Source organism: Carcharhinus amblyrhynchos, chromosome 12 (assembly GCF_965287045.1).
Source record: "Carcharhinus amblyrhynchos chromosome 12, sCarAmb.v2.hapA, whole genome shotgun sequence".
Taxonomy (NCBI): Eukaryota; Metazoa; Chordata; class Chondrichthyes; order Carcharhiniformes; family Carcharhinidae; genus Carcharhinus; species Carcharhinus amblyrhynchos.
The window spans coordinates 18382505-18410252 of record NC_137335.1 but is presented as its reverse complement, the minus strand read 5'-3'; the positions used below and the strand labels follow the sequence as shown (position 1 = coordinate 18410252).

At 43.7% G+C, this 27748-nt stretch overlaps 1 protein-coding gene across 1 annotated transcript in view; it reads left to right on the top strand.

The window, feature by feature from the left end:
- The window catches only part of acss1 (acyl-CoA synthetase short chain family member 1), a 78966-nt gene that overhangs the window by 33650 nt on the left and 17568 nt on the right, over positions 1-27748 (top strand). Inside the window, exons 7-10 of the mRNA XM_080199753.1 lie at positions 16324-16461; positions 18370-18462; positions 21330-21442; positions 22882-23008. Of these exons, the coding sequence (XP_080055879.1) occupies positions 16324-16461; positions 18370-18462; positions 21330-21442; positions 22882-23008 (471 nt within the window). The remainder of the gene's footprint in view (positions 1-16323; positions 16462-18369; positions 18463-21329; positions 21443-22881; positions 23009-27748) is intronic.

The window sequence follows — 27748 nt, the reverse complement described above, 5'->3', positions numbered from 1 at the left end:
CTGCTCCTATTTCTTATGTTCTTATGTTGTTTAAGAAGGGTGCCAGGCAAAAGGCAGGGAATTATAGGCCGGTTAGTTTAACGTCTCTTGTAGGTAAAATGTTAGAATCTGTCATCAAGGAAGAAATAGCGAGGCATCTTGAGGGGAATTGCTTGATAGAGCAGACGCAGCACGGTTTTGTTAAGGGGAAGTCGTGTCTGACAAATTTATTGGAGTTCTATGAGGTTGTGTCTAGGGCGGTGGATAGAGGAGAGCCGGTGGATGTGGTCTTTCTTGATTTTCAGAAGGCGTTTGACAAGGTACCTCACAAGAGGTTATTGCAGAAGGTAAGGGGGCATGGAGTTGGGGGTAGGGTGTTAGCGTGGATAGAGGATTGGTTGTCAAATAGGAGGCAGAGAGTGGGGGTTAATGGGTGCTATTCGGATTGGCGGTTGGTGACTAGTGGAGTGCCCCAGGGGTTGGTGCTGGGGCCTCAGCTATTTACCATTTATATCGATGATCTGGAGGAGGGAACCGAGTGTATGGTGTTGAAATTTGCTGATGACACCAAAATTGGTGGAACAGCAAATTGCGCGGAGGGTGTGGAGAGTCTGCAGAGGGATCTAGATAGGCTGGGCGAATGGGCCAGGAAATGGCAAATGGAATTTAATGTTGGCAAGTGCGAGGTGGTCCAATTTGGTAGGAATAATGGTAGGAAGGACTATTACTTAGGTGGCGAAAAACTGCAGCAGGCGACGGTGCAGAGGGACCTCGGGGTCCTTGTGCATGAGTCGCAAAAACCCAGCCTGCAGGTGCAGCAGGCGGTCAGGAAGGCGAATGGGATGCTGGCCTTCATAGCGAGGGGGATTGAATATAAAAGTAGGGAGGTCTTGCTGCGGCTGTATAGGGCATTGGTGAGGCCGCAGCTGGAGTACTGTGTGCAGTTTTGGGCACCGTACTTACGCAAGGATATTTTGGCCTTGGAGGGAGTGCAGAGGAGGTTTACTAGGCTGATACCGGAGTTGAGGGGGTTGAGCTATAAGGAGAGGCTGAATAAAGTAGGCTTGTACTCGTTAGAGTTTAGAAGAATGAGGGGAGATCTCATTGAGACGTATAAGATGATGAATGGGATGGATAGGATAGAGGTGGAGAGACTCTTCCCGCTCAGAAAGGACAGTAGGACTAGGGGGCACAGCCTCAAGATAAAGGGGGGACGGTTTAGAATGGAGTTGAGGAGGAACTTCTTCACTCAAAGGGTGGTGAATCTCTGGAATTCTCTGCCCGTTGAGGTGGTGGAGGCTGCCTAAATATTTTTAAGACGCGGGTTGATGGGTTTTTGATGAGAGGGGATTAAGGGTTATGGGGAGAGGGCGGGAATGTGGAACTGAGACACGAGAGATCAGCCATGATCTTATTGAATGGCAGGGCAGGCTCGAAGGGCTAGATGGCCTACTCCTGCTCCTATTTCTTATGTTCTTATGTTTTCCTTTGACAATCTGCACCTTTGTTCTGCCATTCACTCGTTCTGATCTCTTAATGGGTGCCCTTTGCGCTTTTATCATCATCATTTACATTCCCTTTGTCCATGTCATTCCTATCAATTACAGCCCCCCAACATTTCCTCCCTCCATAGTTTAAATCTTGTCTGATTTTCTTTGCCTTCAGCTCTGACGAAGGGTCATCCTGACTCGAATTGTTGGATCTATTCTCTATCCACAGATGTTGTCAGACCTGCTAAGATTTTCCAGCATTTTCTGTTTTGGTGACAAAATATACCATTGCATCAGAAATGCAAATTGTTTTCATTGATTAGAAGAACTGAATTTACTTCCTCAATCACTGACCATTTAATATTACTTACCATTCATATCCAAGGTCAGGGAATACCTCCCCTTATACACAGCGATGAAACGAGGTAGCAGAGTGTATATCTTGGATGACACCAAGAATTTTATCTACAGTGCAGTCTACACACAGACAATGGTACAAACACAGTGCAGTCAAAGATGGGCTTGTGACTGTGATTTCTCAATTGCAGTTACAGCTTCTAAAGTTGAGGCACTTACACCATGGGAAATGCAGAATATTTGGCTCATTGTTCCCTTCTCTCTCCTACACTCCTGACAGAAAAGGTGGTAGGTTTTACTTTCTGATCCACTAGGAATCAAATTATTTATATATTTAATGCTAAGTTTAAATATTCAATTTGAATTATTTGAAGGAACTACTTCCATCCAGATGGGTAAAGTCTATAGCCTTCTACAAATGGAAGAACATGATTAGAAGTTATCTCTTTCTTATATGATACACGTACACAAATAGATCCAAGAAGCAATTCAGCACTTACTGAATGCACTGTGGGAGAGTGATTCACTAATTCAAGTAGGCCCAAGAATGGAACTGGAATTTGTGAGAGAACATTGTTTTCTGGCTTTCAGCAGGCCTTAGCACGATTCAATCAACCCCATACAAATTACATCCATGCCAAAAAACCTGATTTTTTTTTCCTTCAGTTCTCCAAAACCCTTGGTCATCTACATAAAATGGGTGCTGCTGCAATTTGCAATTCTGACGTTCTTACATCTGTTTTATTGTTAGGGTAACCATGCAGATTTTCACAAGTCAACCTGGGCCACATTGAAAAGCCTTGGGACGGTGGAGTTCTGTGATGATTGACATACTGGGCAACCAATGGCAGGGGGTTGGGGACAGGTTATTTGAAGGTAGGAGGTCATGTAATGACTGTGACATAATTATGCAATCAAAAGAGTAAAAAGCTTGTGATCAAACTGATATAATTATATCTGCTTTTTACTTTTTGCTGACTTTAGATATTATCTTTTTTGTCTTTTAGGGCAAACCAAATAAACCAACTCAAATTAACTCAAGGACAAAGTAAAAGGGGCAGCTCCCCAAAAGGAGGGGGGATATTATCATTTTTGGGCGCTGTTATATTGTGAGATTGCTATTAATGTAATGGAGGAGGGGGAACCACATGTTCGCAGGGGACAAAGCCAAAAAAGTGACTCTCCTGGTGAATTTAATAGCAGGATTACCTCAATTTTCTCAAGTCTCCCTCTCTCAGCAGCCTGCCTGATTGAGAGGCTGGCCAGCTGCCAGGAAGGAAATCCAGCAGTGGAAAACTGCACTTAGGAAATCAATAGTGTGGGAGAGCAAGAGATCAAGATAGAAGATTTGCTTGTGAGGGCAGGAGAAGCAATGCTGGTCTGCTTGTCCCACAAGCACTTTGCTGCTGGAGCTGGCAGTCCCCACCTCTCTCACTCTTTAGCTGTCATGTTTGCGACATTAAATATAAATGGCTGCCAAACCTGGAGGAACCATGCCTTGTTTAAACATTACATTGGCAGACTCAACTCTTTAGAGCAGGTTATTCGGATGCCCAAAAGGCAGAGCTTTCACATCCAACTGAGATCATGTACTGATTCGCAAGGTATGTCATGAAGAAAGTTTTTTTGTGTTGCTGACAACAAGTGGAATGCAAGGGTCAGATTAAAGAGGAGGAGCCTTAGTGGAACTGATATCCCAGACACTTAAGCAATCTGGAGGAAATTGTTGCAATTGGAGCTGCTCATGGCACAGTGGTTAGCACTGCTGCCTCACAGCACCAGGGAACCGGGTTCGATTCCAGCCTTGGGTGACTGTTTGCATGTTCTCCCTGTGTCTGCATGGGCTTCCTCCAGGTGCCTCGGTTTCCTCTCACAGTGTAACAATGTGGGGTTAGGTGGATTGACAATGCTAAATTGTCCTGTAGTTTCTCAAGATGTGTAGCTTAGTGGGGTTAGCAGGGTAAATATGTGGGTTTACTGGATAGTATAAGAGGGTGGGCTTGGCTAAGTGCCCTGTTGAAGAGTTGGTTCAGACTTGATGGGTTAAATAGCCTCCTTCTGCACAGGGATTCCAGGGTTCTATAGTCCTACCCAATATTTCTCCCTCAAAAAACTTAAAACAGATGATTTAGGTCATTATCTCATTATTGGACCTTTCTGTTTGTAGATTAGCTGCCACATTTCCTCCGCTACAACAGTGTCTGCCATTTAAAAAGTACTTAACTGGCTGTAAAATACTTTGGGACTTGAGGTAATGAGAGGCGCTATATAAAGGCTAGTTTTTTTGTTCTTTTCTCTGTTGTGGTACAACTGCCACTTTACAACTGTGCCTCCTTTAACATTGTTTTGCTCTCAGCTTGCTGATTGCACCTTTCTAATTAAAGGACAATCCAAAATACGGCGACGGTGCAGAGGGACCTCGGGGTCCTTGTGCATGAGTCACAAAAACCCAGCTTGCAGGTGCAGCAGGTGGTCAGGAAGGCGAATGGGATGCTGGCCTTCATCGCGAGGGGGATTGAATATAAAAGTAGGGAGGTCTTGCTGCGGCTGTATAGGGCATTGGTGAGGCCGCAGCTGGAGTACTGTGTGCAGTTTTGGTCGCCGTACTTACGCAAGGATATTTTAGCCTTGGAGGGAGTGCAGAGGAGGTTTACTAGGCTGATGCCGGAGTTGAGGGGGTTGAGCTATGAGGAGAGGTTGAATAGATTAGGCTTGTACTCGTTAGAGTTTAGAAGAATGAGGGGAGATCTCATTGAGACGTATAAGATGATGAATGGGATGGATAGGATCGAGGTGAAGAGACTCTTCCCGCTCAGAAAGGATAGTAGGACTAGGGGGCATAGCCTCAAGATAAAGGGGGGGTGGTTTAAAACAGAGTTGAGGAGGAACTTCTTCACTCAAAGGGTGGTGAATCTCTGGAATTCTCTGCCCGTTGAAGTGGTGGAGGCTGCCTCGCTAAATATTTTTAAGACGCGGGTTGATGGGTTTTTGATGAGAGAAGGGATTAAGGGTTATGGGGAGAGGGCGGGAATGTGGAACTGAGCCACGACAGATCAGCCATGATCTTATTGAATGGCGGGGCAGGCTCGAAGGGCTAGTTGGCCTACTCCTGCTCCTACTTCTTATGTTCTTATGTAAAATATCCAAAAGCATTTCATCCTTCTACAAAGCAATAGCTGAATCTTGGCTGATGCATTTTTTTATATGTTTATTGAAAATTTTCTTATTTTATATAGCAAACAAACAGATACAGATACAGATCCACACAGTGCTCGTGTGTAAATTCCAACACAACTGGGCACAGGGCTGTCCGTGGTGAGGGGACAAGCCCCTGCTACTCCTGGCACCCAACCCGCCCAAGTCCCCTCTAAATGCACTGGTAATGACGGTAATAATATAAAAATAAAAAGACAGGAACACCCCTAGAGAACCAATTGAGCACCCAAACAGCCCAGGCTATAAACTAGCGAACAGAGAAAAGAAAGAGACAACGAAGGAGGGAAAAGAAAGAGAGAGAGAGGGAAAAGAGAAAAGTTCTTGTGTTCGTCCCCACACCTTGGCAGGATGGGCAGGTATACTCAGGTAAAGGGCCAGGTCACATCCACCAATCAGGGGAGGGGAGGTGCTGTAGAAACACCTGGAGTCCTGGGGCCCTCCGGTATCTACTCATCCAGCTCCAACATGTACTATAAATGGTTGCCAGGTCTTATAGAACCTAACAGTTAACCCACGTAGCGTGCACCTCATCTTCTCCAGCTTAATGGTATCTACCACTTCCTTCATCCATTGTGAGTGCCTCAGGGTGCATCTGATTTCCACCTAAGCAGGATTAGTTGTCTTGCCAGGAGTGATAGCTACAAAATCCACTTGGAATTTTTGATTTAAAGGCACGCCCCCAAACAGGGCTGCCTGAAGGGGAACGCACTTATGTCTTGATTTAGTGTTGCCCGCAATCAACTCAAATATTGATGTCCAGTAGTTATCCAGTGATGGGCAAGACCAGAATATGTTTAAGACAGCGGCGGGAGCTTGCCAGCACCGTTCACAAATGGGGCTTGTGTCTGGGTACAATCTAGAGAGTTTAACCCTAGTTAGATATGCTCTGTGAAGGAGATTACATTGTATCACACCCAGCTTGGCACATTTGAGGAGGAGTGTATTCGATGCAGCACCATGTCCCAATTGTCCTCCGAGAACTTCTCCTCCAGATCTCATTCCCATAAAGGTTTAACCACTGATAGAGAGTTTCGTTGGGACTGAATTTGTGAATAGAAATGATACCACGCATAATAATAGGAGGCAGTAAGAAGATGTCAGTAGAAGCACGAGGTAGGAGCGTCGGAAATTGGGAGTCAGCCCTATGCACAAAGTCAAATTTGCAAGTATCTGAAAAAGTGTGTTACATGTAAAGCAAACTTATCCACCACCTGCTGGAATGACGCAAACACGCTATCCACATACAAGTCCCGGAATGTTCTGATCCCGTGCTTGACGCATATATTGAAGGCACCATCCAAAACAGACGGATGGAAGAAATGGTTAGCCGATACTGGGGAGGCCAGCGACCAGGCCTGCAACTCAAAGTGGTGTCTAAATTGCGTCCAAATTCTAATAGTTGACTTGCCATATGCACTCCTAATATACTGGGAGGAGGGAAAATTTACCGGGGAACATATCAAGGCAGCCAGGGAAGACGGAGCACAGGAGGAGGATTCTAACTGCAACCAACAAGAAACTTCCTGTTGCCTCTCTCTCTGCAACCAACACATGACTGCTCTCACATTAGCTGCCCAAAAATAAAATAGAAAATTGGGCAATCCATACCCTCATCCCATTCAGGGCTTTGCAAGGCCGTCCTCCGCATTCTTGGGTTTTTCCTATTCCAGATAAAGCTTGAAATGAGCCAATCAAGTCTGTGAAGAAAAAATTTGGGGATAAACACTGGGATGCACTGAAAGAGATATAAAAACGTAGATAATATGTTCATCTTCACTGCACTGATATGGCCCGCTAATGGTAACGGGAGGATGGACCAACATTTGAGGTCCTGTTCCATCCGCCCCATGAGTGAAGCAAAGTTAGCTCCAAAAAGCCCATTAAATTTGCTAGTCACTTGCACTCCCAAGTAAGTAAACTGCCAAGTGACAATCTTGAAAGGCAGGATGTGAGGCAGGATGTGGAGCAGGAGGCTACGAGCCACTGTATTCAAAGGAAGGAACTCACTCTTATTCAAGTTAAGCTTGTACCCCGAAATATGACCAAACCTCTCAAGCATAGATAAGACTTTGGGAATCAAGTTGGTCTGTAGGTCGTCCACATACAGTATACGCTCCGCTTGATTCCCTCCTGACCAATTCCCACCACTCATTTGCTGTTGCGAAAAGCTGCAGCAAGAGGTTCAATAGCAATGGCAAATAACAGGGAGGAGCAAGGGCATCCTTTCCTAGCGTGCCGGGACAAAAAACATTGTCTGGTCCGAGGCTAGAGGGGTGGAGTACAATATTTTGATCCAGGAGATGAGTTTTGGGCCAAACTCTAACCTCCTGAGAGCATAAAACAAATAATCCCATTCCACCCAATCAAACGCTTTTTCAGTGTCTTGTGAGATTAATATCTCTGGTAACTGGAAGGTGGCAGGCGTATACACAAACAGCTGCTGAATATTTGAGTACATATGTCTATTTTTAATAAACCCAGTCTGGTCAGGTGAGATGATAAAGGGCAGGATCTCTTTCAAGCGAATGGCCAGAGTCTTAGAGATTAATTTGAGATCCACATTCAGCAATGAGATCGGTCTATAAGAGCTGCAGATTTGCGGGTCCTTATTCTTTTTAAGGATAAGCAAAATTGTCGCCTGCCTCAAAGACTGCAGGAGAGAATGGTTCTCAAATGTTTCACTGATTGTGCGCAGCAGCAGGGGAGCCAACCTATCCATAAATTTTTTGTAAAATTCAATGGGGTACCCATCTGGTCCCGGACATTTCCCATTTGGCATAATTCTGGCCGCCCTAACAATTTCTTCAACGTCGATTGGTTTCTCCAGTGCCGCGGCCTCTCTCCTGTCCACCATGGGGAGATTCAGTGCCACAAAGAACTCCTGAAAGTTTGCTTTATAGGTGGTAGTTTATTTGCTGTGGATCTAAACTGCCCCCTCCTTCTCTTGAGGCTGTGCCCTCTAGTCCTGCTATCCTTTCTATGCGGGAAGAATCTCTCTACCTCTACCCTATCTATCCCCTTCATTATCTTATACGTCTCTATAAGATTCCCCCTCAGCCTTCTAAACTCTAACGAGTACAGACCCAGTCTATTCAGTCTCTCTTCATAGGCTAGCCCCCTCATCTCCGGTATCAGCCTAGTGAACCTTCTCTGCACTCCCTCCAAGGCCAATATATCCTTTGGTCGCCACACTTGCGGAAGGATATATTGGCCTTGGAGGGAGTGCAGGGAAGGTTCACTAGGCTGATACTGGAGATGAGGGGGCTAGCCTATGAAGAGAGACTGAATCGACTGGGTCTGTACTCGTTAGAGTTTAGAAGGCTGAGGGGGGATCTTATAGAGACGTTTAAGGTAATGAAGGGGATAGATAGGGTAGAGGTAGAGAGATTCTTCCCGCTTAGAAAGGATAGCAGGACCAGGGGGCACAGCCTCAAGATAAGGAGGGGGGGGGGGAACGCAGTTTAGATCGGAGTTGAGGAGGAACTTCTTCACTCAAAGGGTGGTGAATCTCTGAAATTCTCTGCCTGTTGAAGTGGTGGAGGCTACCTCGTTGAATATATTTAAGTCATGGGTAGATAGGTTTCTGATAGACAGGGGAATTAAGGGTTATGGGGAGAAAGCGGGAAAGTGGATCTGATCTACTTCAGATCAGCCATGATCTTATTGAATGGTGGGCAGGCTCGAAGGGCTAGATGGCCTACTCCTGCTCCTGTTTCTTATGTTCTTATCAGTAGAGACCCCATTTGTGGTATTAGACTTTTGGCAGAGAATTGGCATAGCTGATGAGCTCATAGCTTGCTTGCTTGTCCCCATGCTCATAGTGTGTATTCTTAGATTTGAACAGCATCTCTCCTGTTTGACACGAGGACAAGGTCTCAAATTCCGCCTGTAGTAGTAAATGTTCCTTATATACCTCTGGGACGAGCCCACAGCATATTTGGCATCAACTTGGGCAATACGCCCCAGCAATTCCGATAACCTCCTACCCTTCGTGCTTTGCCTCGCGCACTGAACAAGATATGATCTGGCCCCTTAAATAAGCCTTTAATGTCTCCCATAAGGTAGCATCATTAAACTCTAAGAAATCATCGATCTGGGTTAACAGGAATCTAACAAATCCATGATCAGAGGGCAGACAAGTATTAAATTGCCAAGGTGTAGGGGGCCCACCTTCCTCCCCACTACCAAGTCCATTGTCATGGTCCAAGATTACAATGGTTTCATGGGAGCATGAGCACACAGCAACTTATTATGTACCCAAAAGTAATCTATATGTGAATACATTTGGTGGACAGGTGAAAAAAAAAATATTCCCTACTAGTGGGATTAAGAAATCTTCATGGGTCCAACACCTCGTATTCCATGAGAAATAACTTAATAATTTCTGCTGACTTGGAAGATCCAGTGGTCCTGGGGGAGGAGCGGTCCAGGGCAGGATTCAACCAACAGTTGAAATCTCTGCCTAGTATCATACGATGTGAATTCAAATCTGGAAGTAGCACGAAAAGCGACTGGAAAAAGTTTTCACAGCCCTAGTTTGGGGCATATGTATTGACTAACACCAGGGATGTCCCATATAATTTACCTGTGACAATGATGTATCGGGCATTTGAGTCAGAAATGACATTGGCTACTACCAAGGATAAGGACTTGTGGATGAGGAATGTCACACCTTGGTGTGAGAAGTTGAGTGAAAGCATTGATCCCCCACCCCCCCGCCATCCTCTAAGGACCTAAAATAATACACTGACCTGAGGTGGGTCTCTTGGAGGAATGCAATTTGGGTATCCAGTTGTAGAAAACGTTGAAATACCTAACTGGATGATTTAATGCCCTTACATTCCAGTAAGTGAACTTGGTCGCTCTGAGGTCTGAGTATAAGAACCTCCTAGTCAGCATCCCACATTCCTAACAGTAGCCTGGTAGCCCTCTTCACTGGGGAGTCTCCCCACAACTGTTTGTCACACTCCCAGGAGCCCTACCCCCCCCAACTGGCCATGGGGAACCAACCATGAGAAAGAGAGGGTGAGTTTGAAAGAGGCCAAACTTCATCCACAAAGACACAAAAACACCCACACAGACCAAACCCTAAAATACTGCACACTCTCCCAAACAGGGCACCCATGCCTCCAACACCTCCTTATCGCGGCACCTTCACAGCACTCCGCATGGGACACGATTTCCATCTCCATTCCCATCGCAGTCACAGGTGCTATAATCTGAAAAGGTCTGTGGAAATACCAAACGCTTAGCACTTAACAGTTGCAAAACCTATTACCCTTTCCTGACTGACAATTCGATCCGGGTATAGCATGCAGGTTCATAAAAAACAAATATTTGTTTACATCTGCTGTGTGGTCACCCAGTTCAGAAGTCTGCTATGCAAATTTCATCACCGCCGCCGGATCCGTGAACTTGTGCTTGGTTTCATTGTTGGGAATAATCCTCATTGGATTGTTCTGGAAAGCAAAGCCCAAACCTGACCCAGGACAGTCATGCAGAAGTCGTTTGACATCAGTGAAGGCTGCCGTTCTCCTTGCCACCATCAGTTTATTTTCCTGACCTCAAACTTGCCGCAGAATTCTGGCTCGTGCTGAGGTGTAATGTACTCGTGCAATAATGGGCCGAGGAGCTTCTCCCGGTCTGGGCTTTGCCCGTAACACTCTGTGTGCACAATTCAGAAGCAGCTCATCTTCAAGTTCCAGCACATTCTTCAATATCTAGATGACAAAGTCTATGATATTTGGGCCCGCAATTCCTCCAGAAGGCCTATCAGATGGATGTTATTTTATCTTTGGCATCCTTCCATCTCATCACATCAGGGACTTAACCTCCAATGTCAAATGAGTAACTTGTCTCTTCAGTAGAGATACTGTTTCCATTAAATGCCTCTGAGTCCTCAAGCTCCTTCAAGCGATTCTCATGGGCGATGATGATACCTTGGAGAGATTTAACAGATGATCTGAGCTCCTCTCTCAGCTCACCTGTCTTGGCATGCAACTCACTGGTCCAACTTACTGTCCAATCTTTCCATGGTGTCCATAATAACTTCTCCTGTTCTTTTGCTCAGTGTGTTCTGTTCAGGGATCCCTCCAGGAGAGCGTGGTGAGGATCCTCCCCTCTGCCCCCACTCTTTGATTTTGGTTTGCCTCCTGCCATTTTGCCAGTGCCAGCACCTATGGGCTTACTCACTTCCTCTAGCCTGCAGTGCTATTTCTTGGTCCACGTATCAAGCTGTCTCATTGTTCGATCCACCAGAGTTCTTACATGGATTGTTTTTCACCTTACTTCACCCTTAACTGGGAAAACAGAAGCAGTAACGGGTTCCCAGCCGAGCTGTAAATTGCAACCTTTCTCCCTCACTTTAATTCATCCTTAGTTGGGTGAAAAAAGAAACAGCACAGTGTACCCAGATTGATCTAACAGTTGCAGTTTTTATGACACAGGAGTTCTTCCCTGGGCTGTCCCCCCACCTGAAATCAATTCACACTTGACTGAGTGAAAAAACTACAAGATGGTTCCAACATGCCCCTCATTGAGCTCTAGCTGCAAAAAAAAGCCAAAAGTAGAAATAGCAGTTTGCAATTTGCAGAAGGACCTCAGTGGCTCCTGCTTGCCACTTTAATTCACCGTTTCTTGGGTGAATAAAGAGCAGAGAGTTTGTAGACTGAGCTGAAGTCCAGAGCTGAGCACACACAGTAAATTCCAATCGGCAGGAAGGAATCTAAAAAATAACCCTTTCCAGCCAGACTTTCAAAGTTCTCTCTTTACAACTGCACTCCAGATGTTTAAAGTTAGCTTGGTGTACATTAATCTCTCTCCAGACCTCAACAATAAGCCGGATTTCAAGAAGGATCTTGCCACCTGTGGATCATGCTTCCTCTCACATCGGTGCCATCTTTGATTCTCCCCTGATGAATTTTTATGTTTAACCGTTGATATTTCATTGATATTTAAGTATTTCCTAGTGAACGTCACAAATGTTACAGATGGAGGAGATACACCATTGACTGTGCATAGCAGGCAAACCCCATTAGCACCAACATACTTGCCATTAGTGATGAGAACTATTGCAGCTCTTTATTTACAAATGATGCAAATTATTTTAAACTGAATTCAAATTCTCAAACTGCCATGGTTGGAGATGAATTCATTTACTGTGGCCTTTCATTACTATTAATTACTGGTTGCCTATTAATTACTGGTAATATAACCACTGCACAATTGAACTATAAAATCTTAGCAAAGGAGGTCATTTGGCCCATTTTGCCTGTGCAAGCTTTTAAAAGAGCAATCCAAATAGTTCCACTCCTTGGCTTTCTTCCCACAGCTGTACATTTTTTCCTTTTAAATATCAATCCAATTCCCTTTTGGAAGTCACTGCTGAATCTGCTTCCTCAGAAAGAAGTCTGACAACACCAGGTTTAAGTCCAACCGATTTATTACTTCTTCCATCTGCTTCCACCATTCTTTCATGTGGTACGTTCTAGATTGTAAGAATGTGCTGCATTAAAAAAAAATTCTCCTTATCTACTCACCTCTGGCTCTTTTGCAGTTTATCTTAAATGTATCCAGTTGTTACTGACTCACTCACCAGTAGAAACAGTTTCATAGAATAATGCAGCACATAAGGTGGCCAATCATCCCACTGTGCCTCGCTCAATGAAAGAACTACCCAAAGTCTCACTTTGCAACTCTCCCCATAGTCCTGTAGTATTTTGTACGTTTCAATGATTTATCCAATTTTTTTATTAAAAAAAGCAGCTAATACATTGTAGTTTACAACAACTTGCATAAAAGTTTTTTCATGTTGTCTTGATTTACTCTATCCAAATGCTTCATAATTTTGAACACTGTGGATAATCCTGGCTGCCCTAGTCTCTTCATAAAATCAAAACCTTTCACCTTGAGAAATGTTTTGCTTATGTTTTAAATAAGACAGAGAGAAACAGAGGGTGCAGCATTCTGTGTAGCAAGCAGTGACAAAACGAGACCACATATTTTTTATCTCAAATTTAATTTTGTGGTTGGACCACTGAGGCAAAGTAAGGAAACAGCCATTATCAGCCAGAAACAGAGTGTTACATGAACGAGACAAAGGGGATAAAGGAAAAGAGATTTCTGTGAAGCAGAAGCTCAACTGTGAAAACTGGTACAGTGAAGTGTAAAAAAATTTGATGTCTGAAAGAAAGACAAGGATCATATAACAGAATGCAAGCCAACCAAAAAATGAAGAGTGGGAGAGAGCAAATACAGTGAAATAGATTAAACAGGATGGAAGGAACTAGCAAGCTATTATGGATCAAATGGGAGCAGAGAATGTATAATGTTGGTTGAATTAATATTGGTCTCTGATTTAAAGGCCAGGAATCGGGAAGCAAAGTTATCCACAAGTTTTCCCACCACGGATTTAGTTGAGGCAGCGTCTCCACCTGCCAGACACTCACCTGATTAAATGCCCCCCTCTGTCACCAAACATGCCACCGGGCAGGGAACTGTCATTTGGACCAAAGTTTTACCATAGAGACAGGAAACAGGTGCTGAGCCTGTTTTTGAATCAGAAACCTGCCTCCTCTAGGAAACTGACTGAATTCGGATTTTTGTGAGGGTGAGCCCTTGATTGAAACAAAGACAGTTTCCTGTCCAATTAAAACTAGTGGAGGCAGGACTGTCTTTCGTACACCCAAGGCAGCCAAAACTGAAGCCTCTGGCTGTTCTGAGGGAGAATTTATGCCAAAGCCTTCAATGGCATCACAGTGGGGTGTCAGGCCTGAACCCATGAAGGAGAGGCAGGAGATCCTCTTCCTCATGGGCGACAGAGAATGCTATAGTCATACAACAGTGGATACTCTCTGCATTCTCTCCTTCTGCTTCCAAAACTCTTCCTCTCTCAGCTCCTGCTATCTCCTTCCAGGGCCTCACAGTCCTCAAGTCTACACCTCTTTGGGGTACTGTATTATGGCGAGCACAGCAGGCTGCCACAATCTCTGAGATCCTTGCAGAAGGATACTGCAGATTGCTACCTGAGCTACCCAGGCGCTGGACTCAATGCCCTTTGAGTCCATGAGGCCCTATCGGTTGTGATTTTGATGTGTTGCCTAGTGTTGATGAAGAGGGCATTTGTCACCTGATTGATGCACAGATGTCCAGCATTCTGTGAGATCCCCTGGAAGTCCGAACAGGAGAGGGCACAGATGTCTATGACTATCTGCCTTGAGAGTCACAGAATCCTTCAGCATTAGCTTTTAGCCACCTCCAGGTATCTTTGCCTCTACCTGTGTGTCCTGTAATCAGCATAGTGTCTCCAATACCTTTTAACCTCTCCTCCTTCTCCTGTGGCCTCCAAATGCCTAGAGATTTGTCCCTTCTTTGCAGGGTACTGTTCCTCATGTCCATAACTCGCCCCAGGCATTATCCTCACCTTCCTGCAGTTGGTCTGATTCAGTCAGGGGAGGAGTCATATTAAGAACTTTGCCAGTTCAGGAGTTTGTCACTGTCCTGACAAGTAATTACTTACTCGACAGATCTGAGGGAGTTTTCCCACTCACCTTCAACTCCATCCCATCGAAACCTGGAAAAATGTGGGATAATGTGAGCATTTCAACCTGATGTAAACTTAAGAGAAATTAACTCCCTGCTCACATGTAAACTTGCTTCCACTTGACTGGAAACCACCCCCTCCCCCACAAAAGTTCAAATCCCAACACGGTAACTTAAATTACATTAATTAGATAAATATGGAATAAGAAAAAACCAGGGCCAATCATGGTATCCATGAAACTACTAGATTGTCATAAAACCTATCTGGTTCATTAAGGAAAATTGTTATTCTTACACAGTCTGGTCTGCATATGACCGCAGACCCAAAGTAATATGGTTGACCCCTAAGTGTTTTCCAAAGTGGCTTCACAAGCCACTGAGTTGTATTCAAAATGGTGGCTCATCGCCAATTTATCAAGGGCAATTAGGAACGAGTAATAAATGCTAACCTTCCCAATGGTGCCAACATCCAGTGAATTAAAAGACAATCCTCTATCCATATTCATATGTTACCTCAAACTCAACGAGCCTTTATCTTGTGCAACAACTTTTCACATGGCACCTTAGTGAATGTCTTTTGGAAAATTCAAATAGACTGCATTCACTAGTTCCCCTTAATCCACCCTCATTACATTCTCAGAAAACTGCAGATTTATTAAATGTGCTTTTCCTTTCATAAAACTACATTGATTCTGTCAACTTATATTCCAACTGCTCCATTACCTCTTCCTTAATAACAGATTCCAAAATTTCCCATTAACTGATGTGAGGGCAACTGGCCTGTAGTTTCTGCTTATTCTCTCTCTTTTTCAATCCATTGGAGCTGTACCAGAACCTTGGAAGTTCGGAAGATCACAACCAATATATTTCTGCAGCCACCTGCTTTAGAACGTGAGGATATAAGCCATTGGGTCCTGGGAATTTGTTGGCTTTTAGTTCCATTTATTCCTCCGGTGCTTTTTCTTCATGAATATTAGTAATTTACTCTCACTGGACTCTTGATTCTCTTCTATTTCTGGTATGTTTTTTGTATGGTCTATTGTGAAGACATATCAAATGTTTGTTTAGCATTTTTGCCATTTCCTTATTTCCCATTATAATTTCTCCTGTCTTAGCCTCTGGGGGACCCACATTTACTTTCAGTACTCCCTTTTAACATACTTGTAGAAGCTCAAACAATCATTTTTTGAAATATTTTTCACTACTTTACTCTCATATTCTATTATCTCCCTCTTTATATATTATTGGGACATCCTTTGCTGGTTTCTGAAACTCTCCCAATTCTCAAGCTTGTTACTCTTCTTGGCAATATTTATTTAACACAGATGAATTTTCTTTTCATTGAGCTTTTACTTCTTAGTGGAAAGTATGTTTGTTGAAAATTATGAAGCATTTCTTTAAATATTTGCCTTTGCTTATCTGCTGTCATACCTTTTAATCTAAATTTTCCAACCTACTTTAGCCAACTCAGCCCCTCTAATGTAATTGATTTCATTTTTGTTGAATATTCTAATCTCAAACTATGTTACTCTTGATCTCAATGTAAAAGACTGAAGTAAGTAGGTCTGAAACAACTACTGAACTTAAATTAACTAATGAAGTAGAACATCTAATTTTTCCAGCATTTTTTGACATCAAACAATTTCAGGTAATCAATTTGATTAATTTAGATGCATTTTGTTCCTGATTCAGAAAAGTTGATGTGAGCAATTATTAATCCTCACTGTGTTTTGTTTATCAGGTAGATATTGGGAAATGGTGCAACGATTACGTATCAATCAGTTCTATGGGGCTCCAACGGCCATTCGCCTGCTGATGAAATATGGAGACAGCTGGGTGTCCAAGTATGATCGATCATCTTTGAAAACACTTGGCACAGGTAAAGATCAACAGTCCACTTTGGAGACAGGCCAACATGTCACTCTCTAATTCAATAAAGGAGACCGAGATAAGCTGGGGAATGATAGACCAGCTGTTTTGCTCTCCACTGATGCTGCCTGATCTGCTGAGTATTTCCACTATTTTGGGCTTTTATTACACACCAGCTTCTATTTAGTTTGTGGTAAACTGCCCTGAGTAGAATTTCCATGCGAATTCCCCCATATTCTCAGACTGCCTTAATTTCAATGGGCTGAAATTAGTCTCACTGATTTTGATTTGATTTGATTTGACTTATTATTTGATTTGATTTATTATTGTCACATGTATTAGTATACAGTGAAAGGTATTGTTTCTTGCGCGCTATACAAAGCATACCGTTCATTGAGAAGGAAAGGAGAGAGTGCCGAATGTAGCATTACACTCATAGCTTGGGTATAGAGAAAGATCAACTTTATATGAAGTAGGTCCAATCAAAAGTCTGATGGTGGCAAGGAAGAATCTAGTCTTGAGTCAGTTGGTAGGTGACGTCAGACTTTTGTATCTATTACCTGACAGAAGAAGGTGGAAGAGAGAATGTCTGGGGCACGTAGGGTCCTTAATTATGCTGGCTGCTTTTCCGAGACAGCACGAAGTGTAGACAGAGTCAATGGATGGAAGGTCAATTGGAACTCTTTTATGTTTTATCAAGTACTTGTACAAATATTTTGAGAAGCTGTTTTCTTTCTTATGGGAAGAAAATGATCTTTCATTAAATGCTTGCCTGTTCAGTTTCCCTCTCTTTCACATGGGTTCATAAAAACTAGCAGCTGGCAATCTAGGAAACTGAATTTCCACTTCTGAGTTTCAAGATTAAATCGAGTCTTGACTGGCATTAGTACTTTGCCCTTTAATAGAGGTTATTCGACCAATTATTCAGGGCAGGGAGGGAAAGGCTTCAGTGAGCAGGGTGTAAATTGACCACTGTCAAGTCACTCCAGCTTGGTAGATTAAACAAATATAGTGATGCGCCACTGAATGGAGCATTTTTTTTCTTCTTCCTAATTGAGTATAACAGTACAGCTATGTGGGGAAGGGGGAGAGCCACTAGGGTGGCGGTGGTGTAGTGGTATTGTTGCTGAACTAGTAATCCAGAGACCCAGGGTAATGCTCTGGAGCCCTGGGTTCAAATCCCACTGTGGCAGATGGTGAAATTTGAATTTAATATAAATCTAGAATTAAAAGTCTAATCATTGTTGATTGTTGTAAAAAGAATCTGGTTCTACACATTAATGTCCTCTAGGGAAAGAAATCTGTCATTCTTACCTGGTCTGACCTAAATGTCACTTCAGATTCACAGCAATGTGGATGACTCTTAAATCCCCTCAAGGATGGGCAATAAATAATGGCCCAGCCAGTGATGCCCACATTCCATGAGCAAAGGAAAAAAAAGCAAGCGATGTATATTTTAAAAGTGGAATGGTTAAAGAAACTACTGCCCAGTTTGCATTCAGTTTGTGGAATCTAGAATTCCTACAATGAAGAAGGAGGCCTTTTGGCCCATCAAGCTTGCACCAACAACAATCCTACCCAAGCTCTATCCCCATAACCCCACATATTTACCCTGCCAATCCCCCTGACTCTAAGGGGCAATTTAGCATAGCCAATCAACCTAACCTGCATATCTTTGGACTGTTGGAAGAAACCGGAGCACCCAGAGGAAACCCACACAGAGACAAGGAGAACATGCAAACTCCACACAGTCACCCGAGGCTGGAATTGAACCCGGGTCCCTGGTGCTGTGAGGCAGCAGCGCTACTATGCTACCGTGCTGCCTTAGGATGAGACTTCACTGGGATTAACTGCCATTTTGTGAAGCCGTTCCCTTGATCCACACAACATGATTTAGGTGCGCATTTTTGTCTTGCAGTAGGGGAACCGATTAACCGTGATGCATGGCAGTGGTTCTGGAAAATAGTGGGAGAAGGCCGGTGTCCCCTTGTGGATACCTGGTGGCAGACAGGTGAGTACTGCTTGGATATGTGTGAATGTTCAACACTCAGCGAAACATGCCAAGAATATTGTCACTAAGAGTATTTGGGACTGAAATTAGATCTAAGCATACCACCAACTCTGGCTTCTTGTGCGTCCCACACTTCTTTCACCCATTGCTGATTGTTGTCAGTCAGTTGTTCAAGCTCTAATATCTAGAATTTCCCCCATAAATCTCGATCCCTTCCACTCAAAATCTTTGCGTGGGATTCTGCCAAAAATATTCTAAGTGCCGAATTTGGGTAAAAACTGGAGTAAATCCTGATGGTTTTTTTCAGCAGGACTTTCAAAATGAGTCTGCCACACTCTGTGCATCATAGAGCACCCTAGCGTGAATTCTGTTAAAAAGCCGGGGGCAGGGCCTACTCCCGCCGGAGAGGCTAGCAGCGTAGCACTGAGCAGGGCACTGTGCATGCGCTGATCTGTCAGTGCCGAGATTGGCACATGTGCATTAGCCACACTGCTGGCCTCCTGACCACTAGCACCTCTCCCACAACCCCACATCGCTGGCCTCCCTCCTTCTGTCACCACTGAGTGTAGAGTGGCAGTAGGACCCCTCATCCCCACTGATTTCCCCCCTGATGCCCCACCCCCATTTTGGCCCTGCCCCTCCTAGCGAGGCGCAGGACGGGCCAGCGGAAACATCAATCCAGGGCTCATTAATTAAATGTAAATGGTATTAAAATGAGCACCAACATAATTTATCCATAAGAAATCTGGCGGCCGGAGACGCGCGGAGGCCGTGGCGTCCAGTGGAAAGCCAATACACGGACTCTGCTTGAGTCTCCTGGCCCACTGTGCTGCAAGGGCAGGGCAGCGGGCTGGGAGAATTGACCCCCTTTTTTTTACTAAGCTTTTGACCACTTATTCTAATAGCTCTGTATCAATGTTTATCAAATAATGTCCTGTGAAGTGCCTTCGTCTTATTTTTAATCATGGTAAAGGTGTCATATAATGCACATTGTTGTTCTAAGAGCATTTTAGTTTTGATTTGGTTATAATGGTCACCAAATACTCCAATCAAGAAAGAAGTTGCCCTCAATTGGTTTTGGAGGAATAATAATGCCCTCAAGACAGCTAATGCTGCAGAAAGAGGCCTACTGCCTGGGGCAACTAAAGCACCCATCTGAGTCAGGTTAAAGGACTATTTGAATGTGAAACTTAGGGTTATTTGATAGTCCTTGCAGTGGACAGTCAGCCTAGATTACATACATAAGTATGGTGTCTGGGGGAGTGCTTCATAACTGAAACAAGAAATATGTCTCCTACTTAGAGGGTTAATACTTTATAATTACCTTCGCAATCTAAGGTGGGACATTCTGTAGGTTTCCTGCACAATATAGTATTCACAAAGTGCAGTAAACACATCACTGTGATGGTTTTGAAAGTACAAAATCAGTAACCTAATCTAACTTTAGCTCTTTCATTCCCAGGATCTCATAACTGTGGAATACCTATCCCCCTTAGTTCTCTCTTTCTGCTACTGACCTTTAAAAGACAAGCTTGGTAGTATCTTTTCACTGTTTCTCAGTTTACCTCTCAGTTGCTTATTCTTTTCAATTCTGATGGTGTCCTGTACTATGGGCTTTCATCATTTTTCTAGGTTCTTAATTATTTAATTGTTTCATTCTAATGTATGTGGATTTTTCTTTTGTTCTTTACTGCTGTCCTTTGCCAAGGATATGTTCCACAAATGTCAGTCCCCCACTGGACCTTGATAGGTAAGTGTTTGCTAAGGTTTAGGAAAATCAGACACGATAGTTGAGCCTGATTCTACAAGGATGAATCAGGTTGAATAAAAGGAGTAGACAGGGAACAATCTAAGAAGGAAATTTGAGGGGCAAAGAAACAGAATGAAATAGGTTGACAGAGAGCATAAAAATAATTCAGAAGTCTTCTATACGTATAGTAATATTAAAGAGGCTATCAATGGAATAGTGAGCTGAATAATGTACCAAAATGGGGATCTTCTGATGGCGGCAGAGGCATGGTTGTAGTATTAAATGAATACTTTGCATCAGTGTTTACTAAGAATGAGAACATTGTTAAAGCCATGGTAAATGAGGAGGGTCCTAGGATATTGGATCAGATAAATAGATAAAGAGGAGGTGCTAGGAAGGCTGGCACATTTACAATAGATAAGTCACCTGATTCAGATTAGATGCACCCTAGGTTGCTGATGAATGGGTATAATGTTAAGATGCTGGCAATAATTTTCCAATTCTCCTTAGGCACAGAGCTAGTACCAAAGAACTGACAGATTGTAAAGGTTACATCCTTGTTCAAAAAAGGAGAGCAGGATGTATTAGCAAATATGGGGCAGTCAGTTTAACACCATTACTGGGGAAGGTTTTTAGAAACAATAATCCTTGAGAAAGTTAACAGCTACTTAAAAAAGCAAGGACTAAGAAAGTGGACCCATCAAGGATTTGTTAAGGCAAACAAATTTGAATAACTTAATTGAGTTTATTTGATAAGGCAACAGGGAGGGTGGATGAGGGAAGTGCAGTTGACATTATGTACATGAGGTTTTCAAAAGGCATTGGATGAAATAAAACAGAAGACATTTACAAGAATAGTTTGCAAGATGAGGGATCACAGTTTTGTAGATCGATTGGAAAATGTTAGAGGTGGGCAATAAGTGCTGGTCCTGCTGACATTCGCATCCCGTATATGAATTTTAAGAATAGTTGGTTACAGAGATCATCAGTAAACTAAACTACATAGTAAAATTTTGTTCTAAAAGCTGACAGCTCTTGTCAAGGAGATTGAATATTGTCATCACTTTTTAATCATGTTTCAGTGATCTGGTGTCCATTTTTTTTCATTTATGAACAGAAACAGGGGGAATATGCATCTCTCCACGGCCTTCAGAAGATGGAGCAGAGATTTTGCCTTCTATGGCTATGAGGCCATTCTTTGGGATCCAACTTGCTCTAATGGATGACAAGGTACGTCTTTGATTAACGTCTAATAACATGAGTGATTTGAGTGTAATGCAGGAAATTTAACACATGGTATCACCAAGCATCCCCCTGTAAAAAATGTCAGCATTTCTTCGCTGGATCATCAAAAGGGCTAGAAGAGTGATTGGGTTAGATTTCATTCTTTGTTGCAAGAAAACACTCATGAGAAATAAATCAAGAATAGGCTTCATAGAGTCTTAGAATTCCCACAGTACAAAAGCAGGTGACTCGGTCCATCAAGTCTGCACCAACTCTCTAGCAGTGCATTCCACCCAGTCCCGATCCCTGTAACCTCATGTATTTACCCTGCTAACTCCCCTAACCTAAGCATTTTGGGACATAAATGGGCAATTTAGCATGGTCACCTAATCTGCACATCTTTGGACTGGGAAGAAACCGAAATACCCGGAGGAAACTCACGCAGACACGGGGAGAGCACACAAATTCCACACAGTCACCCAAGGCTGGAATTGAACCCAGATCCCTGGCATTGTGAGGCAACAGTACTAGTCACCATGCCACCAGATAGATGGTGGTAGTTGAGAAACCTCCTTCACTGATTGAGGAGGAGAATTAGGGTGGCATGGTGTCAAGAGGTGCATTTATGCTATTTACCCCAACCATTCCTTTTGGTAGTGAATTCCAAATTTTCACCACTCTAACAATAAAGTTATTTCTCTCTAATTTTTCATTTGATTTCTTAGTAATGTCACCTAGTTATATTGATGGCTTGTCACTTTGATGAAATCATGAAGAAGTGGAAATATCTTCTCCATGTCAACCCTGGAGAAAATGCAACAAGATTTACAAAGATGAAACCAGAACTCTGAGGTTTTAACTATCAGAAAAGGCTGAACAAGTTGTGGCACATTTATCCAGAAAACAATAAAGTTAGGTCTTTTGGAATCAATGGCCTTTTGAATTACAGATGGCTTGATTGAATAGATGTGGGTCACCTTGCTTCCATTTATGGGGAGAATCCAAAACATGGGGGTTGTAAATGTCAGATAGTCACTAATAAATTTAATAAGAAATTCAATAGAAACATCTTTATCCAGAGCATGTTCAGAAGGTGAAACTCTCTGCCATGAAGAATGGTTGAACTATGTGATATATATGCATTTAATGAAAAGTTGGAGGTAAGTACTTGAAGGAGGAAGCAATGGATTGATGTGTTGATCGAGTTAGGTGAATTACAATGGAAGCATAAAGATCAGCATAGACCAGTTGGGCTGAATGGCATGTTTCTGTGTTGTTTGATATGTGTGTAATTCTGTCATAATTTTAAAGACCACTATCAAGTCAGCTCTCAAACTCCTGTTTTCTAAAAAGAGCTCGAACCTAGTCCCTCTTTCCTGATTGCTGTGCCCTCTCAGATGTATATTATCCTTGATTAATAAGAATATTCATATATCTATATACAGGGTAATCGACTGGAAGGAAATGATGTTACCGGTGCTCTCTGTATCACAAAACCTTGGCCTGGCATTGCAAGAACTATATATGGGAATCAGTCAGGATTCCTTAACACATATTTCAAAACATATCCAGGTAAGACATCAATATTTTCAGAAAAAAAAATCCTTTTATACTTTCACAGATGTGCACCTCTCAGTTGTTAGTCAGCAAGATAGCAGATACGCACTACAAATTGCTAATCACCCTTTTCCACGTGATTGGGCTTGAAAGGAACATGATTCCAACTCTACCTCTTCCACTGGTTGATTCAACAAAACTTTCAGGTGGAAAGTATGACATCGAGAGGATGCAGAGGAAAATAACCAAAATGATACTGGAGATAAGGTAATGCAGTCATGTAGAGAGGTTACAGAATCTGAGATTGTTCTCCTTTGAGAGAAGGATGAGGGGAGATTTTGTTGAAGGATTCAATACTGTTTGGGGTTTTGAAAGAGTAAATGAGGAGAAACATGCTGCAGAGTGTGCAACTAGATAGTTAAGGACTAATGGGGAGATAAGGACTGGAATTTTCCCATCCTGCCCACCACGGGAATTATAGCAGGTGGGGGCAGTGGTGTGGACCATGCAAAGGTCTACTGACCTTGGGCGGGATTTTCTGGTTTTCAGGTGAGCACGGCTGGAAAATCCTGCCTGAGATCTTTTTTAAAACTGAGAACAACTTGCATTTATACAGCACCATTATCATAATAAAAATATCCCAAAGTGCTTCACAGAAGTATCATCGAACAAAAATGGAAATGGAGACAAGTAATCAAAAACTTGGTCATAGACAGAGAGTTTAAAAAGAGACATAAAGCAGGAGAGACAAAAAAATTGTGAAGTTTGGAAAGAAATTCCAGGGCTTAGCTAGATAGCTGAAGGTGTAGCCATTAATGAAAGGGTGAAGAAAGTTTACAAGCAGCAAGAATTGGAGAAATGCAGAGTTCTCAGAGCATTGAAGAAGATTACAGTGAGAGGGAGGGATAAGGTCAGCTAGATTAGAAGATGTAAGAAAAATCTCACTCCTGCAGCTGAGATCAGAAACTCAGAAGCTGCAACCCTCCATTAGTGTTATATATGTTCTTTTCATCAAATATCAAATTGTATACAGCTGAAGGATTCATGCCTCATTAATCTTGTTGGCAGAAGTTGTAAAGGAGCACGAAAGGTTACTTTTCGATAAGGAGAAATAATTATAAAAATGTGGGACAAGACAAGTCAGTAAACTAAGGGTGGAACTTTCCCATTTTGTGTGCAGTGGCAAGCGACTCTGATGGTGCCTGTACTGCTGACCAGAATAGTGAGATCCTGTACCAGATGCACAGATGAATCTTCCTCTGACTCTTCTGGCAGGCCGGCAACTGATTCGTCCACCTGCCCTCAGCTTGCAGGTTTGAAGGTCCCAGTCCAGTAAATTCATCTAATTTCCAGCCCATATATCTTCCACCAGACTGTACAGGATATCTGGAATCCAGAAGGAGAAGGTGAGCAGTTTCAAGAAGAAGGCAGCACAAGCTTATTCAAGGAGTCCTGGCCCATTGGCATGTCTTCTTTCTCAAGGACAGCTCAAAGAAGTATATCAACCTCTCATCTCCGGTCTGGGAGGCTATCACCCAGGAGGCCGGTGTAACTGTCACAAAGTGCTGTCCAGTGCAAGAAGCATCCACTCTCAGCTTCTTACACTATCAAACTCTCAGCATGGCATCATGTACTCAAACAGTTACTCTCTTCATGCATTTCAAACTTCCATTAGCAGGGGACACATATCAACACTCAGTTTCTCACCAAAGCTTTCACAACACTTTTCAACCAATCTGCCTTGTTGTTCGAACTCCAATCTCTGTCCTTTCTGGATTGGAGGACGTGCAACTTCTGGTCCAGCCCCACTGATCACATCTCATTCTTATGTCCATATATAGACCAAACATGTGCATAACAAGTGAGAGGGAGCCCAGACTGGGGGAGCGATGGCAGAGATAACTGGCCTCACTGAGTTCAAGGAGGCTGTTGCAGAACTCACTGGCAAGGACCACGATTGCTCTTGTGGTGATGTAGAGCTTGGTTTCCATGACAACCTGGCATGAGTCTCAGCTCCACCATTTCACCCAATCCTGTAGATCAAAGCTTCAGCTCATCCACTAAAACTGTCTTTTTGTCTTTTGCAGATACAAGCAGACTAAGGCCAGTTAGTCAGCCCATCAGCTTTCCGAGTCCCTGTAGCATATCTGAGGATGATGGGGGCTCAGGGAGAACCATCACAGTACTCACCCACCCCTCTAAAGCGCACAGACACACACCTTGGTGGGGCATAGTTCAAGGTTAGACCTTGAAGGTCACTTTCTGGAGAACACCTCAGAGACATCTCCTGCAGCAGTCGAGGGCAGGGACAGCCCAGGTCACCGACACTTGGAGGGCTGCGGGAGACCAGCCAACCGCTCAGTGCCAGTCACATAATGAGTCTCTGGAAGTGTCTGTCTGCTCACTGGTGGAGATGCAGTGGCAGGCAGCAGAACATCAGGCAGAGCTTTAACAGTCACTTATCAGAGTAGAGTGCATGATGGAGGTGTCCCTCCTCCACCTCCGACATGCAAACACCTGAAAGTCACAATGGGAAGGCTGGCAACCACCATGGAGATCTTGGTCCAGCAGATCTTCTATATTTGTGCTCAGCCATGCACTCCATGGCCACACACTCTGATGGGCACATGGGGACAAAGCACTTTGAGCGCCTTCCAGGTGCTTCATCTCCTCCAGGAGTCATATGGGGACTTCCACCCAGGACATTCCAAGGGTGTGCAGCTGCTCACAGCCTCCCCTGCCTGTCCCCACACCAACTCTAGCAGCGCAAGATGCTGAGGGTACTTCTGTCCCTGAGCAAGAGCCCCTTATAAAGTTGGGATCTCCAGGTCTTGTGCCACCAAACAGCATCTGCCAAGGTCACCACAGAGATCAGGATCTAGCAGTCAGCAGGCTGCAGATGTCAGGTTTCACCAAAGCGTAGTGGTAGGGTTAGAAAGTCATCTCAGGGTCATGGTTACTCTATCACTGTGAATAAATGCACTTTTTGAAAATCACTGCATTGGTATGTGAACGTAATGGTCAAATGAAAGCAATTTGGTTCAGATCTTTACAATCCTCTTATTCTGAGGTTCTACTTTTCTCATGCTCAGACTGTCTCCTTCTAAGATTAACATGTGATGAAAACCTCAGTGCCACTTGGTACTGTACTCTTGTGTGTTACATAAGAACGTAAGAAATAGGGGCAGGAGTAGGCCATCTAGTTCCTCGAGCCTGCCCCGCCATTCAACAAGATCATGGCTGATCTGAAGTGGATCAGTTCCACTGTCCTGCTTTCTCCCCATAACCCTTAATTCCCTTGTCTATCAGAAACCTATCTACCCGTGACTTAAATATATTCAGCAAAGTAGCCTCCACCACTTCAATGGGCAGAGAATTCCAGAGACTCACCACCCTTTGAGTGAAGAAGTTCCTCCTCAACTCTGATCTAAACTGCCCCCCCCACCTCTGGAGAATTCCAGAGACTCACCACCCTTTGAGTGAAGAAGTTCCTCCTCAACTCTGATCTAAACTGCGCCCCCCCGCCTTTATTTTGAGGCTGTACCCTCTAGTTATGCTATCCTTTCTAAGCGAATGTCAGGGAGATGTGTGTAATTCTTTCTCGCATTGTATGATGAAAGAGTTCTCAATCATGAGTGCTCAAGGAATAGGATTGGCTAATGAGGGTTCATCAGATTGGTGATTTTCTGCGAATCTGGTTTTCCAAACTGATAGTGTCCCAAACCAAGATATGTACTTCAAAATGGGAATCCTACCCTGGTCCATATTTCCTTTGTGGAAGTGTTTGCATTGTTACATGGCGTGGGAAACATCTAACCTCAACTTGCATCGCTGTCCTTCAAGTTGATGGAGTGAGCAGATTACCAGGACACTGATGACCACAGCTAACCAGAGAATCCTGCAGTGCAGAAGAAGGCCATTCAGCCCATTCAGTCTGCACCAATGACAATCCCACCAGGCCCTAACTCCATAATCCCATGCATTTACTCCAGCTGGTCCCCCGACACTAAGGGGCAATTTACCACGGCCAATCTACCTATCCTGCACACCTTCGGACGGGGGAGGAAACTGGAACACCTAGAGGAAATCCACGCAGACTACACACAGACAGTGACCCAAACGGGAATTGAACCAGGGTCCCCAGTGCTGTGAGGCAGCAGTGCCAACAGTTGTGCCACCCTGACACCCAACTGTGCCACTGTGCTGCCCTCTGACCCTCATGAATTGTGAGCACTTAAGTGTGAATGCAGGACCATTCTTTCATCTATAGTTCGGCTTTTCCTTCAGAAGTCACAATATGGCTTGATGGGCTAGAGATGCTTCCTGATGTTCAAACCTAATGTTTTAGTCCTCTTGGAACCTTTCAGCTGTGAGAGTATCATGGGAATGACTCCCACACCTCCCCTGTGCCATGACATTATGGCGCCCAGGTTATCCCGCAGCAACCACCTGGGCTTCCTGCATCTCCTCATCTTCTGAGGAGGGCTTCTCCTCATTCAGTTTACTCTCTGACAGGGCCTCACCTCACTGCATAGCCACACTGTGAAGGGCGCAGCAAACTGCAATGATGCAGCAAACCCTCTCCAGTGCATATTACAGAGAGCCATCTGAGCGGTCCAGGCATCTGAATTGCACTATCAGCAGTCCTTTGGTCTGCTCTATGAGGGAGTGTTGATGGTGTGAGCAGCATTGTACCTTTCCTTGGCTTGGGTCTGAGGGTGACACACCGGAGTCATAAGCCACTGTTTAAGTGGG